The sequence below is a fragment of the Rhopilema esculentum genome, chromosome 4, assembly GCF_057945365.1.
Source record: "Rhopilema esculentum isolate cy_ngs chromosome 4, ASM5794536v1, whole genome shotgun sequence".
Classification (NCBI taxonomy): Eukaryota; Metazoa; Cnidaria; class Scyphozoa; order Rhizostomeae; family Rhizostomatidae; genus Rhopilema; species Rhopilema esculentum.
Window position 1 is genome coordinate 12,446,389 of NC_142818.1, and position 17,107 is coordinate 12,463,495.

The 17,107-nt window shown below is 34.6% G+C and overlaps 2 protein-coding genes across 3 annotated transcripts; one reads left to right on the top strand and one right to left on the bottom strand.

Annotated features, from left to right (window-relative positions):
* Positions 1–709: 709 nt before the first annotated feature.
* On the bottom strand, positions 710–5,836 carry LOC135690706 (uncharacterized). Its single transcript, XM_065208334.2, has 8 exons — positions 5,632–5,836; positions 5,155–5,271; positions 4,094–4,303; positions 3,587–3,721; positions 3,383–3,431; positions 2,461–2,528; positions 2,210–2,301; positions 710–1,668 (listed from the first exon to the last, which is right to left on the bottom strand). Exons 1-8 carry the CDS (start codon positions 5,677–5,679, stop codon positions 1,512–1,514), a joined length of 876 nt encoding a protein of 291 aa, XP_065064406.2. The 5' UTR covers positions 5,680–5,836; the 3' UTR covers positions 710–1,511.
* A 61-nt stretch (positions 5,837–5,897) lies between these two features.
* LOC135690705 (cyclin-D1-binding protein 1 homolog) lies at positions 5,898–16,672 on the top strand. 2 transcript variants are annotated; one of them, XM_065208333.2, is made up of 12 exons: positions 5,912–6,109; positions 10,015–10,062; positions 10,736–10,815; positions 11,126–11,207; positions 12,272–12,368; positions 12,700–12,770; positions 12,883–12,959; positions 13,504–13,593; positions 14,213–14,334; positions 15,125–15,185; positions 15,627–15,673; positions 16,200–16,672. In XM_065208333.2, the coding sequence occupies exons 1-12, from the start codon at positions 5,995–5,997 to the stop codon at positions 16,294–16,296; spliced, it is 987 nt and encodes a 328-aa protein (XP_065064405.2). In that variant the 5' UTR covers positions 5,912–5,994; the 3' UTR covers positions 16,297–16,672. The 2 variants fall into 2 exon arrangements, with proteins under 2 accessions (XP_088972166.1, XP_065064405.2); XM_089116040.1 differs by lacking the exon at positions 15,125–15,185 and having other exon boundaries at positions 5,898–6,109.
* The last annotated feature ends 435 nt before the right edge of the window (positions 16,673–17,107 follow it).

Consider the following 17,107-nt stretch of genomic DNA (forward strand, 5'->3'; position numbering starts at 1 on the left):
CATGTTTGGGAGGGGGGGGGGGGGGAGAGAAGACTGCCCTGCAATGAGCTTTCATGGGAAAAACGAACTCCTGTATACTGCAAGTAAATGAAGGCCAGGTCTGCTGTCCCTATATGGAAGAATTCCATAGCCTCACAGCCTGTACTTGCAAAGATATCTTGCATGAATAGTTGAGAACAATTTAGTCTAGTAGAACTTGAAATTTGGCATAGTTTCAGGTTGAGTGGTGCAATACAGTGACCTATAGACCGATTTCCTGGTTATTTTCCCAACCTTCATTTGAAAAGCTTCCAACTATGAATGTATATCAGTTTTATTCTACTTTCTGCCAATTTCATTGCAGCCCTGGATCGCTATTTTAGGCCAATCGAAGATCCAGATTTACAGTATAAAATCCCTTTTGTTGTCCATGTTAAGATGTAAAACTTTCTTAGTACTCTTTTGATAGAATTTGTCTAAAAAAATCCCTAGCCTTACTTTCGGCCTTAACTTTGCTCTCTAGCTAGTTAAGAGATTTGTATGTGGCAGAAATAGACTGTCATGAAAACTTTTTCCTACAAGCCCCCTGCAAGTTGTCAGTTCCAAGGGTTGTCATCTCACCATGCAGGGGGGTGCCAAGCCGCAAGGCCCCTGAGTTTTGTTCATACTAATGATTTAAGAGAACTTTCAAATAGTTTGAATAATTGAAGCGAAAATTCAAACAGAAATGTTATAATGCATAATGTTTCAATTATTTGTGCAAAAATGTCATAATTACTTCATTATACATTTGCTAAAGAGGTAAATTTTGCTGATAATAAGTATGAATGAAATGGAAAATTAACATTAATAACATAATCACATATTAGCTAAAATGTGTAAGACTAAAATGTATTTTAAGTTACAAAATAATATTCTAAAACTCCATTGCTAACTGAAGATAAATACTAAGTAATTAAAAACTGTAAAGATTACTTGAGAAAAAACATTGAATCTTGAAACATAACCCAAAATTAGTGGGGCCTTGTACCTTTAAAGAGGTATGTCAGAGGCAATTCAATGCTCAAGTCAGAGCACACTGGGGTTGTATTGAATTTGTATTGAACTATTCAACCTCCGTCTTTAAAGAGCTTACCTGAGATGGGGTGGCACTGGAATGCAGCAAGTGGCAGCAAATATGCAGCAAATAAACCAGAACTGAACTGCCATGAGTTTATTTGTTAAACCTCTTAATAAGCTTATATAACAACTTTCAACAGCATTCTGCCTTTTGGACCTGGATTTGACAACAAGGGGATGGCATAATTTTCTATGGAATTAAGCATCATGTAAATATTTAGCCACTTTCCACCCACTGTCTTTTAAAGCATGCTTATATAGTAACGGTACAGTGCTATAACAGCCTAAATGTTACTTTAAAACAACCTGGCAATGAACAAACCTTGCTGCTTGAGCACCACACTAGCAATCAAACACAGATTGTTGTGATGCTTTCAATTTAGCTTACTAATTAAATCTATTTACAGTCTAGCTTAACGATTTAATCGCATGTATCTGTTTGTTTTGCGATGCCTTGGTTCCATTCCATTGGTTCTTCTTGAATAAAATCTTGCATTAAATTCAGCATTTCTTGCCTCATATCTAGCTCTTTGTGTTTGCATAAACTTTTTATCTTCATCAACACTTTCCCTAAAATAACAAGAGTTTTGATGCAAGCAATCAGTTCAATAACTTACAGCCTCCTCCAGTAGCAATGTTGTGTTCCAATGCCTTTTTAAATCAAACATTTAGATTTATGTATATTCTTATAACATATATTTACAAAATACCTCTTTAATTTAAAGCACGATGGAATATTCCTAAAAAACTTTAATAGATATAATCCTACATTTAAAGATAAGTATGAAATGAATGAAAATGAAAATTGCTACATTTTATAGGCAGAGCTGTAGCTACACACTGATGTGTAAGACTGGTTGTGTATACAAGTTCCCTGGCTTCATTATTTGGATGTTAAACAATATTAAATAAGCTTGAATTACTGATGCATGAAATAACTGCAGCATTGCAAAATTAACCCTCATCAAGGTTCTTCCAATGATTAATTAATGTTGAACGACAACATAAACAACTCTTATTGTTGTATAAAGAAAACAGCATACACAGGCTTTTGTACTTGTGCTTGTTATTGTTATACATTGCCCTTAACACAAAATATGTCAATGCTTACATGTTGTCAATGAGGTACAGGCAAATATGGGCTAATATGAAGACGGATATCGGGACTGTTATTGACAAAGTGACAACTGTGAATACAGACACCTAGAAAAAATGAAGTAAGAAATTAGTGTAAACAAGCCGATGCTTAAAATAATTGTGCATAAAAATCAAATGAAATTGCTTTGGCAAGAAGAATCATATGTCAAAGTTTTCAAAATGTTAAGCAGATATTATAGAAGATAGATAAAACATATTACTCACAGAATCTTTGAATGGATGCAAAAACTTTTCACACGTTAAAGTTGAGCATATTGCCATATAAAGTTTATCTGTAATAAGAAAAAATTGTTAAAGTAGTAGGTTTACAAATTGCCTCTAGCACTGCTATATCTGGTGACTTGCAAAATGCTGCCAAGTTTGTAAGAGAACAGCTGAGGGATTTTCGGAGCATTTTCACACACATGTAGGAAAGGGCACCATAATGTCATAGAAAAAATTGGAATTTGTGAGAAGGGTGTTCAGAAGTAATTGATGGACACTAATTTGCAGACCAGTTTTGAATTGGCTCTCCTATGCAGTGGAATGTAAAGTCTGCACACTGGCTTGCTTTAAATCTTATTTCATTACTTGCCACTGGCCTTTTATTAACCAGCACAAGAGGCTTGCAGGCAAAATCAAATATATCATCTGAAGAAATAGGTACATAATTTTATAGCAACAAGATCTATCTATGGTGGTTAACCTACAATCAAAACACAATTGGAATGTTTCATTTCCTATGTACTAATACACCAATTTGACTTACGGCTTCATTACAGAAATTTCTCCAAATCTAATTTACAACTTTTTTAAGCTCAGATTTGGTTTTATCACCATAATTTAGACCAGATACAATATTTCAGATTGTTTGTACATGTAATTCAGATTTTATGAAGAAATTAGGTTTGATAATTTTTAAGGGATTTGTCTGCAAAAATCATTCCGGGTGAAACTTTAACACCCCCCCCCCCCCAGTTGCCAAGAAAAGTCAAATCCCTTATAAAATTGTTGTCTTTATGTTGTCATAAAATCAATATCACGAGCAACACCATAATGAAAACTTCCAAATCATTGCTCTCAATGAGGTATAAGCGAGCTAAAAGACAATACTTTAGCAATAGAAACTGAAGATAACTTCACTTGCCATAAACATAAAAGAACAGTTTTTCTGGTAGACAGGATCGCATGATGGCCTAAAACATAACAATGTTTTCCCTGTAAGATGTTGTAAGGTTGTCAGGAATGGTAAAGTGAAATGGGAACAATGTTGTACAATAGTTTATATTCAACAATCTGTTCAAATGATTATTATGATCATGGAATTATTATGGAAAAAGAAAAAGCATACCTCACACTGTCTTCTGAGATTATCAACATGTTTTTTATTACAATCCAATGCATCTGGAATGTTATGTGGATATTTTTCATGCAGATCACATTTGAATATGTCACAAAAATCAGCAAGACATACAGCGTTTGGTGCCTACAATAAAAAATCTAATACTTTGAGCCAGATTTTAGTTAAAACAGACACAGTCCTCACAAATGGCATCAAATATATTATTTTATGATTTAGAATTTTCATGAAAGGCTTACTGTGACAGTATCTGTTACATTATGTTTGTGGCGGAAAGGGGGATATGAAACCTGGTCACATTTCCTAACTTTGGACACTTAACAGCTAAAAGGGCAGTCCTGATTGTTCGCACTTCTTTTTTGATTAAACCTGACATCAAACTTGGTTTCAAAAAAATGCCAAAATTCTAAATTGAACATCACCCACAAAATACCTAAAGATCTATGGATATGATCCTAGAATAAAAAATTTGTCAGTATAAAAAGAAAAAAATCTCACATTGAAGAACACATCTGAATGTTTCCTTTTTGCGTGCTCAAATAGACTATATTGTTGGTAAAATTGTTTTCCACACAGTTCACATTGAAGAGAGAGGCCATCAACATATGTCTTATTTTGCTCTATCCATTTGAAAATATCTCTGTCTTTATTCAGCTTGCATTTCTTTGGTACCTCAACTCCATACTTGTCAAATATTGGAAAAAAGTCCTAGAAAATATATAAAACTGTTACAAATACCAGCCTTATGTAGAATTATATAATGTAATTTCATTAAAATTTGTTGGGATACAATTCAGTTACAATTCAACAGCTTCACCACTACCCCTTTTTGACACCAATTCAGAATCTAAATTATAAAATGATTTCAATGAACAATATGTTATACTCCAGAAAGTGAAAGTGTATATACATATCACAAACAAACAATTTTACAATTTCATAAAACCTAATTTACTGCCTATCAGTTTTCATTTATATTGAACATCATCACAAACCATTCCATTCACCCTTGAAAACAAATTTTTTTTGTACTTTTGACACAAATATCAAAAGTAGAGAATACAGCTAATATATAGATAAATTCTGCACCTACAGTAAATAAGAGGATGCTACTGCAAAAATATTTTGCTGGCTATACGACAGCAAAACAAATGAAAGTTAAGAGAGAGTGAGTATATGAAAGATTTTGCAGAAAAGGGATAGTTTGGGGCCATTTTCATCTAGCCACTCAAGAACTACAAATAATAACAAAACATTTAAATTGTAAGGTACTCTTGGATGATGTCAATGAAGTCAGCGTTTGTTGTCAGCCTGATGTTTTGCATCATTTGAAAGCAAACATGTTCTCCAGAACATATCAAAACAAGACCAGAACATCACAAGAAATACATTTTTCGATTCATTGGAACCAAATATGATGGAATCAATTGTCATATCCTGTTTTCGTATGATTTAGTGGTTTTCAAATGACGGAATGGTCTTTATTGCTTTAGTGATCATAAATCCTGTATCGCAATATGAAAATCAGCCTTTAAAAACTCCTCACAATGCAAACCAACCTTGGTTAATATCTCTCTGACTATGGCTGATCGATGAATTGAACAATTTCTTCGCTTTGTACTAGTTTGGCTTCTAAACAAATGGATCATTTTCCCTGGTAGCAAACAGCTGACTTCCTAAAATAAAATATGAAACATTTTGTTCTAGGAATAGGAAAATGTTGTGTTTATTCTCTCCACATTTGTTTACATAATGTTTATAACAGGGGCATTGTATGCAAAGATTAAGGGCATAAAAATTTCAAGTTCCGGTTAAGCACACTGGAAAACTCATTGAAAAAGGCTATTCTTCAGGTCGGGTGGCACGGCACTGCACAGCAAGGTTCCAGCAGCAATCTTGCAACAACAAATTGTTGACTTGAGTTTATAAATGTTGCTCTTAAATCATGCATCAAATCAATGCTCTGTGACCCTTTAAATAACAAATTGTGCCAAAACAGTGTTCCATGAAGCTGATTTCTCGAAAGAAGAACTTACATTCGTCAAAACAAACCAAACAAGGAAAACGCATAAACGGCAATCCATTTCTCTCTTTCACTTTTGCCCAAAACGATCATGCGTTTCATTATCTTTGAGTCTGGAGTCCATTTACTATGATCGAAAAATCGAATAAAAGACTGTGGGAGAATGAAATGGTAGGTCTTTTCATATCTTTCAAATCATAAACAATTTGGCAGTTGCTTCAACCATCTTTCTGCATATTAGAAACATCAACAACAACAACAATATACTGGTCCATTTTGAATAATTATTGATTGATCAATTGCATCGCTGTTGTTGTTGCGTGATTGAGAAGTGTTGGTTGTATTTTCGTTTTGGTCTTGTGAAAAGTTATTCAGAATGTCAATGGATACGCGAAAAACCACAGAAGTCTTGTTTGACACCTTTGCTGATCACTTGGCTAAGCATCTAGAAAAGATCTGCTTTCAGGGCAACACTGAAGGAAGTAAAGAAGGTGAGCACTTGAGCAGGCCTAATTATATACACGAGGGTATCAAAAGTACACTAGGGTGTGTGTATGTAATCTTATTTTAATTCGATCATTTTTACATATAGCTAACAATATATACATCATTTAAATATATACAAGTTAAATAATCAAAATCGAATATACAGAACAAATAAACAAAATTAATATTTTCTAAATAATACAATTAAGTTGGTAGGCAAGCACAGGCACTACATTTGCAGTTTTTCGACCGTCCCATTGTTTTATTAAGACCTTAAAACTTTTCAGATTTTCTGCCGATTTTAGTTCATTCAGTAGGTCATTCCAAATCTGTGGCCCAATGGACTTGAGTCTCTTGGACCAGAAAGTTGTTTGATTAGGCCTAAAATGTGACAGAAATGATTTCCACTTCCCATTACTGCAAGAAAGCTCAATTCAGCGGTTATTCACATTGATTTGGGTGAGCGAAAAATCTTTGTGTTGAAATAACATTCAACCATTTTCCATAAGAACAGACTTTAGTAGTGCAATCACAGCCTCCTGCTTCTTAAAGTTCAACTATGGTATGACAGTTCAGAGTTACGTAAACCAACGCTCTGATATGTTGCAAGGAAGATGTTGCAATGAGAATGCCCCAATGGAAACCTAACACTCGTTTCAATATGCGCAGCCCACATTTCAAAATCAAATGCGAAGTTTGTAGAGAGATATGGAGGAAAAAGAATAACTTCAGACGATTTGCTATCAGTGAAGCATTTATTGATGAGGATTATTCATCTGTTGACAACACTGAAACACTGGAAGGTGCTACCAACATTATAGAATTGGTTTACATTGCATTTATGTCAGAATTCACTACCCCAAGTGTACTAGATGCTCTTGACAATTTATCAAGAAAAGTAAATGAATTCAAATGAATTCAAATGAATGCCAAAGAATATTGTGAAAAAGCAGACATATATTGATAACGAGGCTCATGCTTTCCATTGTGGACCAGAATCATGCTTTCTTTAGAAAGAGGCTCTCTCGTATGGATAGACCTTGTTGGAAAAAGGATGTTTGACGTTGAGATATCAACGCATATGCCGAAAACAATTTTGCTTCTATAAAGCAAAGTTTTTCGTGATTGATGAATTTATTTATAGACACTTTAAAAATGTTTGTGGTCTCAGGTAGCAGTTTGTAGATTCGTCACTAGTGAACAGCTCTAAAAATATTGGAATTTCAAAGTGCCTAGAAAGGTCAACGCCCTGTTACCCAAAGGATGGAAACGTTTTGATTGAAACGAGCAGCAAAGCTGAAATGGAACAAGAGGAAGTATGGCATAAACCATCTACTAGAAAAAAGACCAGTCATAATTCTGGGCAGTATTCTGAACCACCAACCACTTCTAGCTCAGTACCTCAAATAGATGCATCAGAATTTTATGCAACAAATTTTATGTAATCATAAATTACTTGGAAAGTATCCCAAGCGAAGAAATGATTAATGATCTCCAATTTGTGTGCTTGGATCTTCAATGCTGCTCGAACTGCAAAGGCATGGCTTGGTCTATTTATCGAAACACTATGTTTAACATAGCGGTGGTTGACTCACGTGACCCAGCCAAGCTGACAAACCTTGTATGGTTGCAACTCATGACGACCCAAGCTACAGTAAAACTTTCTGTCGTGAACACAGCAAAAAGTGTTTAGTCTGGGAAGCGACTGTCATCCACAATTTTCCAACGATTCTGGTGATCCAGCTGAAGTGTACAACTTGGCAAGTTTCCCCACAAATATGATAATCATATAAAATTGAATTTTTTCCAATAGGATGCAACAGTGAAAGTTTGGAGAACTATTTCACCCAGTCTTCTTTGTTATTTGCGTGACAGCTTCTTACCGAAAAAGACATGCATTGGAACCTCTTCTGTCTACAATTTATGTTCTGAGTTGAAATTGGAGTTGCTGAAAGAGTTTCACATTGTTTAGCACATTCTAATGAAGACAATGTACCCTTGTTCTTGTTCATAGCTGTAGGGTACAATTGTTGTTCTTGAGCGCCAAAATCAATTGAAGTCATAAAATGTATGGTGGAAAGAATTTAGCTAGAAACAACGAAGACATACCAAGCATCGGTAGTAAGGCTGTTATTTTGCCTATATCCTGCAAAGAAAGACAATTTCGAAGTAGCTGAAAAGCAAGTAGAATACTCTTACTGCTATATTCGCAACTTTGAGATGAGCCTTTTGTTGGTCGTAAGGCTATTAGCAGAAACAACAGGATTAATAAAGAAAATTGAATTAATAAAGAAAACAATTATGCAGTAAACTTGTTATTTTTTCCTGTAGTCTTTTGTTGCCTCTGGTGATGTTATCTAGCCTTCTACAAAGGAAAATTTAACTCTTTAACCTTTAAACACTCTACTCGCCTTCATTCTTACTTAACAAAATATTTAGAAGATTGATTCATTTTTTCCCTATGTCTATTCTATGCTCTAAAATCATAGAGTTTATGTACTTCTGTACTTCTAGTTTCAGATTGGACAATCAATGTCCACTTCGTTATTCCGGAGATTTGAACTAATCTGGGAATGAGTCTGGGAATGAATCTGAGAGATGAATCTGAGATAACTCTAGGGATGAATCTTGGGGTTAATCTGGGAATGAATCTGGTGCTGAAGGGCAGGCGGTTTGTCTTTTGGTCCCTTTTTTTCTCGTGATGCTTTGCCTCTGAGCTTCATCCCCTAGCCTGGAGAATAGAGTAAAAGCGTTGTAAAGTATTGGTAGTAAGTAAAGTAAAATTGTTAGTTTGTACGTCATTTTCAAGAGAATGCGTCCACCAGCTTCCTAGAGAGTAAGTCTTTTGTGCCTTGCTTTGCATAACTCAGCTGCAATAGCCACTTACATAACTACATTTTAATCATTGTAAGGGCGTTTCTGTGAACTTGATAGATAGATACATAACTTCGGTGGATGTTAAAAGGTCAATTTTCTAAATCTGAGAAAAATCATCGAAAGTGAATTTGAAGTTATGGCTTGTTTTTAAAGGTAATATGAATTTTAAAGGTAACAGGAAGGTGAAAAGCGATTTTACCCCCCTGTCATTTCTGTATCAAATAGTTAAGAGCCGAATCGTGCCTGGATAGTTCAATCATGTGCAAAAGTTTGAGACCGGGAATAAAAATTATATAAAGAAACGAAATTACTTCCATAAAACACCGTATATATTGATATATTGATACTGCATTAAATATTATCATTATATGTATATACTTTACAGATATCTTTGATACACACTTTACATTAAAATTACAGTGAAGCGTATTAGAACGGTTTTTTAAACAAGATATATTATTTTAATGTTAACCTAGAAAAACGAAAAACCGTAGCACGTGGTCTTAAATTTTTGCACACGACTGTAGTGTGGTTTGCTGCCAGTGTAGTATACAACCTCGCTCAATATTCCAAGTATCCAACATCCCCCACCCCCCTCCCCCCTCTTACCCCACAACCATGTTAATTATGGCGTCTAGGCTGGAGTACCACTCAACAATAAAATCGAATTTCAACTTAAGTTAACAACCAAAAGTTTGACCAATGCCAGTCAAGCAAGAACTACAGTATTGGATCAGCCTTCCGTTTCAAGGAGCTCCAAGCGATCCGAGGCAATCTCTACTCTGAAATTTATGCCACTTTAAACTGGCATAAATTGCATAAATTACTTTAAACTATGACTCCACACTGCGTAACGCAAGCTCTTTCCATCAAGTTGATACAGATTCATTGTCATTCTTTGTTTGCTCATGTATTGAGGCTCATCAAGAATTGTGATATGTAGATTCGTGGATTTCAGAGAAATATTTTTATTATCTGATGTCATCATATGGCCGTGTATTGTTCATTATGTTGATCTTATTTGATTTTTTAGAAAGCCTGGTTGAAAACTTTGATAGGAGTCTTCACTGGAACAAATTAGGTAATTTGTTTGCTAATTCTTATTTTCATTTGTTTTTCCTTTAATAAATTGATACAGCTTTTCATAGTAAGTTAGAAATTTACTCTGTATAAAAATTCAAAAGATTGAACTGACTAATTTCCCAATTTTGCATAATATCTGGATATACCTTATATTCAAAAAGGGATGAAAATTTACTGTTATTTCACACAAATCTGCAAAATAGCGCTTGTTATTATGAAAAACGTGATAATTTTCACTGGAAAGAGATATTATATACCAAGTGAGACACTGAATTGATCAAATGAGCTGTAAGATCTAATATACCTTGAATTATGATGAATATTACTGTTTTCTGGTCTGTCATGAAGTGCTTGATGCCGGAAGAGGCAGAACTATACACAGTGTACTGAACAGAGCTGCTACTCCGTATTACACCCTCGATAATCAGCCAAATGTGACCCTAAGTTAACGTAATTTGTAAATTCAATTGTTAGATAACATACATTCTATGAATGGATCTTCTTTTGATAGGGAGTACGGAAATAGTACGGAATATTTTAGCGACAATTTGGCTGTTGAGCATGCGTTTCATTGCCCTGCCCCTGCCAAAACGTTATCTCTAAGCAAATTTCGCTTTTAGATGATTTCTAAAGTAATTGCACTTTATTTCAAGTTGTTTGATTTTTTTTAGGCCTTTGCTTCCAGTCAGTCTCAAAAGAATGCACAAAACTTGCTGTTGGATACTCGAAGCCTCCTGCACCAGATCTCGAAGTTTGTTTCTTTCTTGTTTACTTTTTAAATCAATTGATTAGAGTATGTCGATTATTTCATTTTTCTTTTCCTTATAGTTTGAATTTTATTAGAAAAACAGGCATCGATATTTTACTTTTTAAACTTTTTAAGGCAAATTTGCAGAGTGGTGTTCGAATTGTCTATGTTAACTTTGTTGAGGGAATCGATCGTGCAGCCCTGTAAACTTTGGGCTGAACATTGAGAAGGTCGTAATGAGTGCTCTCAAATTGTATGTATTTCAGAATCTTGACCGTGTCTTTGCAGTGCAGCACTCTTTTTTAACTTCCAGGAATGCCAATTGTTGATAGATTCATTGAAAGAGGCTGTCAATGTCTTATGGGCATGGTTTGACGCGTTTCCATTATCTGAAGGTATTTACAGCTAAACTTGGTCAAGTCAAAGTCACTGTTGCATTAATTGCTTCACTCTACTGATTCGAAAGAGGTTTCAGAAGTGAACCGAATTTCTCAAGAAAAAGACCATATCGTTTTCGTACATCTTTAATTTTCTGTTTTATTCCACATACAATTATTAGGTGACTCTACGTTGCTCGTCTCTTACCTACATTTCGAGCGACTCTACACTAACTCTACTTTAGTGTTTCTATTTAAATCTTTTATACGAAATTGCTCCATTTATCTAATAATACTGATTAATCTGCTTTACTTACGGTTTTTACTGCGATTTAACCATGTGCCTGTGCATCATGCAGGATGCTGTGTGCATTTATGGTTCCTTAATTTCTGTTTCCACGAGTCTATTAATTTTACTGTATCTGTAAGTATCTAATTTGGTTCCTTAAACATGCGGATAACTAAATTTATACGTACTGTTAAGTTACTAATTTCCCACAACACATGTGTGAGCACGTCTCCAGCACAGTCACTAATATCGTCAATCGCTTGTATAGAATAAGACTTTAGGTCCCATTTTCGTCCTATATATTTCATTTCTATCGCTACTCGATTGATGAAGCTTTTATGTCTAATTCTGGGTCATAGGTAAATTTTTTAAGCAAAATATTGTCGTATCAGTCGAATATCTAGCATTTCTCTCGCCTATAACAATATTTTTTACTGGTACCATAAAAAAATTGATGCCTCTAACCTAAATCACGGTAAGCTGTGTGGCAGAAGGGTAGTGATGTGATGTCTGCATTACATAGATGTTGAATTTAAATGGCGTACTCTCCCTATAGGTTCCCTGTAGATTTGTAATGCTTTATGAAAGTACACCTGACACGGTCCCAGAGTCTATCTGCAGGGATTTCTAAGCAACTGCAATATGTTCCACCTATCCCTTACCAATGCTTAACATATCTTAGAAAAAAGTCAAATTGGAAAGTCCTGTTATGTACAGGTTATTGTAAATAGTAATAGGACATGAGCATAGAATTTACATGCTAGTTGAATTGTGTCATATTTCTATTTTGAAGGAAAAGCATTACACCTGGAATTGGCGAAGCTAGTCCATTCACTTCTCGAGGCCATTCTAGCATTTATACTGTCGATAAAGATTGCTGGTCCATCAGAGTAAGTTTACAAAGAAGTATTTCGTTCTTATAGCATTCTGATATCCGACAGATTCCAATCCAAAAGAAGTTATTTTGCAAATTCCTTACTTAGATATTCCGGGATTTCTGTGTGCTTACTCGGCAAGTTCCAGACATGTCGGCAAATAAAGGGTGACTCACCCATGTTGTTGGAAAATGGGACTTTGAAACCCCCCCTCCCCTCCCTCCCCTTTTCTCCCCCCGTTAAGCATCTGATACGCCTTCACCAATATTTTATGTAAAATGATTTATAACTCTATTCAAAATTGCATGTTTTGTTTGATTATGATTGCAATTCTGTCTCCCAATAGATCGCATGACCGATTGCAGAAAACAGGAAAAGTCTGGGAATATTGCGAATTGTTTGGAAAAGTATCGAAAGGTATGTGCATCTGCTTGATACTTTGCTGTATCAGATTTTCAAATTCTGATATAATTATTTTTCATTTTGAAAGGATTATAACCATATTCATAATAATTTGCTACGTTTTTAGACAATAAATCAGCTGCTGGATTAAGACTGTTGCAGGCCTATCAACTTGCAGACGATGCATTTACTGAACTCAAAGAGGTATTTTCATGAAATTTTTTTGCTGTTTTCTAACTGATTCAAAAGCAGTGAGATTTTCCTATCACTCTATTCAGGAACTGCCCCCCCCCCCCCCCCGTCACCCCAATCACTTTCGAAAAGGATTAAACAATTCATCGTACAATTTTGAACATATTTTGAGTAAAAATGTCGATAAAGCAAACTGAGTAAAATTGAGTCCGTCAACATTTTTACCTTTGAGCCGAAATTAAGTTGACATAATTGATAAAAATGATTAACTTTTGACTTAATAATGATTGATAACTGACATTATCGGTAATACAATAATTCTCAAATCGGTAGAAATTTTTTGTCAATTGCAAAATTTTTGGTAATTTTTCATTTATAAACGCCTTTTTCTCCCGGCTTGTTGGATCCACTTCTCGTTTTTGTCCCATCCTAAATGCACACTAAATCTATTGATGACAAAACTCTATAAACACTTAACACTTTTATCCTTTCCTTTGTTTATTGGTTTTTGATTATTGGTTTGGGCTATATATGAAAACTTTATTGTTTTACAAAGGAACTCAGTATTGACGACAATGATCCGGAAAACGAAAGCTGGACAAATCGGGACAAGCCTTTGTTTGAACCATGTCTTGGCCTAATTGAGGTTCTTTGCTGTTTTAATCTTCATTTTTTCATTATATGTTTAAATAAAGTGTTTTTATGAGACTGAAAATGCAATGTATATGAATATTCAAGTCCGTTAGCTCAGTTCGGTGGTATATTTCAAAATGATGGTTGCCACATAATAAGATATGTTCAAAGGTACAGGAGAGTAAGGATTCTAAAAGTTTACCAGGGTCAATTCTTGATCATGTATCTGAGATTAATATGAAAGGAAGATTTTTGAGCAGCAAAAGAAAGTTCTTTTTAATGTCATATCTGATTTTTGGTTAGAATTCTTCAATGATTTGTCGACACCACAACCTTTTAGATAAGAGTTTGTGCGCATCTAGTCTACTTTGCGCATACTGATTCTCCAGATATTAGTGTATTCGATTATTGCCCATGTATCTAGTGTTGAAAAATACGATATTTTGTGTATCAAACAGGTCAGTTTACCGTTTACAGCTCTGCCATCGAGAACTTTATGGCAGACAGGTAAACAGTAATTTTCATTAGTGTTGAGAATAAACAATGTATATGAGTTGCTTTTTTAAACCTTTTTTAAATGATGTTAGAACCTTGTTAAAACTTGATGTTCTGATGTTAAATCTTTTTTTTAGTCAGCGAAGAAAACATTGAAAATGATTGAAAGTTGTATTAAGGTCAAAGGCAATGTGAAAGACCAGAAAAGCATCGAACAATTTGATGTTATTGTTGAAATGGCTGACAAAATTAGTCCTAGGTAAGTTCCTCTTGAGTCTTGAGTTTCTTTTATCACCCATTTTTTTTTATGTATAAAAAAGAGAAGACATAAGGCACAAATCCTGATTAAAAGTCTATCTTAGAAGAATCCAATTATTAGGTTGTAATAACTCGGTAACATGAATTTGACACACAAAAGGAGTGACGGTTCCAACCCAAGTTTAGAAAGTGCAAGCTAGCTAAAATAGCTGCTGATGAAAGTGGTGACTCTGTTTTGGATTTCATGACTTTATGAAATGTTTTCTGAAACGTAGCAGATTTTGCGAGGATGGCTCAGTTGTTAGAGGCGCTGACTACAGACCCAAGGGTCCGTGGTTCAAGTCCCTGGCATGACCAAACTTTCACCCAGAGTGAGGAGAGTCGCGAGCTCTCTGTAATTCCAGGCATAGGAATCATGAGGTGTGGTCACATCGAGAGGAAGGCCCAGGACACTGCTCGATAAGCATAAGCTTCTCAGTGTCTTTAAAAACTACCTTCGGATACTATGTAGAAACAATTACAAATACAAATACAGATGCAGAGAAACCCATTAAATGTATTGAATCTACCAATCCAATTATTAAAGAATGTACACGAAGGTAAACCCAGATATATTAATACCAAAAGCAAGCTTTCATTTTTCATCACTTCAGTCACTTCCTATTGCATTAGCTGTCTTGACAAACTCGATGAGCATAAGTGGCCTTTGAATAATATCAAGATATTCTCAGTTCAGATTCCATGAAACCTTAACATCACTTTTTTATCTTTCATATTGCTTTATATTTCAGTGTGGATGATCTTGTTCTATCGTTATACCCACCAGTTGACCATACCAATGTCTTAACAAACGTGTGTAGTGTTAATTTTATTTTCCTTTCCAACTGTTTGATTCACAGATGTAATGACAAGATTCCATAATGGTATGCTGCAAAAATATTTTTGGTTTTGTTTACAGGACTCATGTCATTGCTTATCTTCTAGTTTTCGAGCAGACGAATGGAAATTTCAATCAAATATTTTAATTGCTTAACATCCACAAATATTACAGCCTTCAAGACAGACAACCATTTTGTGTGTTGAAATCTTGTACGAAAGTTAAGAGTGTTGAAATGTGTTTAAAATTGTTCTAAAACCTAATATTCTTGTGTCAGTATCTACGATGTATCTTCAGAAGCACCTTAAATTTAGCGTAATAATTCAACATGTTGTGTAAATTGCTATTTTGCAGGATTATCTTTCGCAATATGTACTTCCTTATCATTAACAGGTGAAATATTTTTTTGTTATTAGGCGAAATTGCTTGCTAGCACTTTAGAAGAGGTTATTCAGGCTTCAAAGTAAGAAAGTTTTAGATTTTGTCCTGTTATTTTTTAATAAAGTTGCGTGGCATAAAATCAACGCTGTGTAGGACAAGCTCAAGAAGACAAATATTCATTAAAGTAGGCTACAATAATATTATGATGGCAACGAATTTCCAAATATTCTCGTCATCTTGCGCAGCAATCTGAGACAATTTTGCTATAACCGTCACATCTAGATTGCAAACCAGACCAAGAATCATGGAAGGAGCTTTCTTTCTGCAATAAAGGACCTTTCACATGATGGTGTAAAATAAAAAATTCAACAATCTTAGCAAAAATTCTTGAAACTTTTTCAGTACCTAGTTGCAATTACATGTTTAATATAGTTTTATCGTTCTGGCTAGATATGTTGAAATAATGACAAAGGCATGATGAAAAATGTTTTTAATCATTAAGAAACCAGATTTAAGCATGAACTTTGAAATCTCGTGTTTAACATAAAAATCTCTGCCTCATAAATATCTTTTTTATTAAAAAACCTGATTTTAATTTTTCCATTTAGAAGTCACCATTATATGGAAGAAAAGTATTTTCATTGGCTAGATGGGATCAGCAATGATTTGAAAAATCGCGTTTCGGTGCTGTGCGAGTTACCTTGACAAAAAATATATCAGCGTCACTCTAAGGAATCACGGCAGCTGAAGGTGATGTCCAAAACGGGGACTTCGTTCGCTGCTGAAGTTCAGAAAGTTCACCCCTTTTCACCATCAAACCAAGTTCTCAAAGATCACTTAACAGACAAAGGAGATAAAGCATGGCGTGGCAATAGAATTGATTTCTGTTTTTGTTCTACGGAGATTCTACGGGAAGAGCAGATGAAAAAAAGGCTTTCTTGTCAGCCATTTGAACCCAAATGTTTTGCAGTTTAAGCTTCATTGAATTTTTGTATGAATATATTTTAAAATGCAAATGTAGTTATGAATCTTTGGAAACACGAGAAAAATTTAGAAAAAGAAAACATTCTTATCCAAAGAATATTATTGATTTCTTTGTGAAGCCTCTCCTTTATGATCCTACCATGCTTTGATCAAATTATTATGCTTTATTAAAAAAGCATAGGACGAAAATTTACAAGGGTAAAATATGGATCTATCAAAGCCTTGGAAAAGAAATGATATTTTCCTACATGAATTCCTATGTGAGAAAAATCGATGAACAAAAGTTGTTTTGTTCTGAAATTTGTTCCATCTATCTTTCTTGGGTATTGATCCGAATGCTTTGAGTTACCACAAGAAAATTTTTTGACAGTGCAACTGATATGTAATTGAAAGCAACAGAGGATTCCTATCTTCTGTCATAATCGGCTGATTCCAAATTTGGTTATTTCTTTATTTGACAAAAGTATATTTGGACGTTAGCCCAAAAATGGTGCAGGGTAAAGAGTACATACACCAACGTCTGAGCGTTCCG

What these genes read in the sequence shown, in the direction of transcription:
- LOC135690706 (XM_065208334.2), bottom strand. Translation starts at nt 5,679, where the DNA reads ATGGATTGCCGTTTATGCGTTTTCCTTGTTTGGTTTGTTTTGACGAAT. An exon ending in ACTGTTCTTTTATGTTTATG is followed by an intron (nt 2,529 to 3,382) that starts GCAAGTGAAGTT and finishes TTCTTATTACAG; the next exon opens with ATAAACTTTATATGGCAATA. An exon ending in CTGTACCTCATTGACAACAT is followed by an intron (nt 1,669 to 2,209) that starts GTAAGCATTGAC and finishes TTGTTATTTTAG; the next exon opens with GGAAAGTGTTGATGAAGATA.
- LOC135690705 (XM_065208333.2), top strand. Translation starts at nt 5,995, where the DNA reads ATGTCAATGGATACGCGAAAAACCACAGAAGTCTTGTTTGACACCTTT. An exon ending in CATGTCTTGGCCTAATTGAG is followed by an intron (nt 13,594 to 14,212) that starts GTTCTTTGCTGT and finishes TCTTTTTTTTAG; the next exon opens with TCAGCGAAGAAAACATTGAA. An exon ending in GAGGTTATTCAGGCTTCAAA is followed by an intron (nt 15,674 to 16,199) that starts GTAAGAAAGTTT and finishes TTTTCCATTTAG; the next exon opens with AAGTCACCATTATATGGAAG.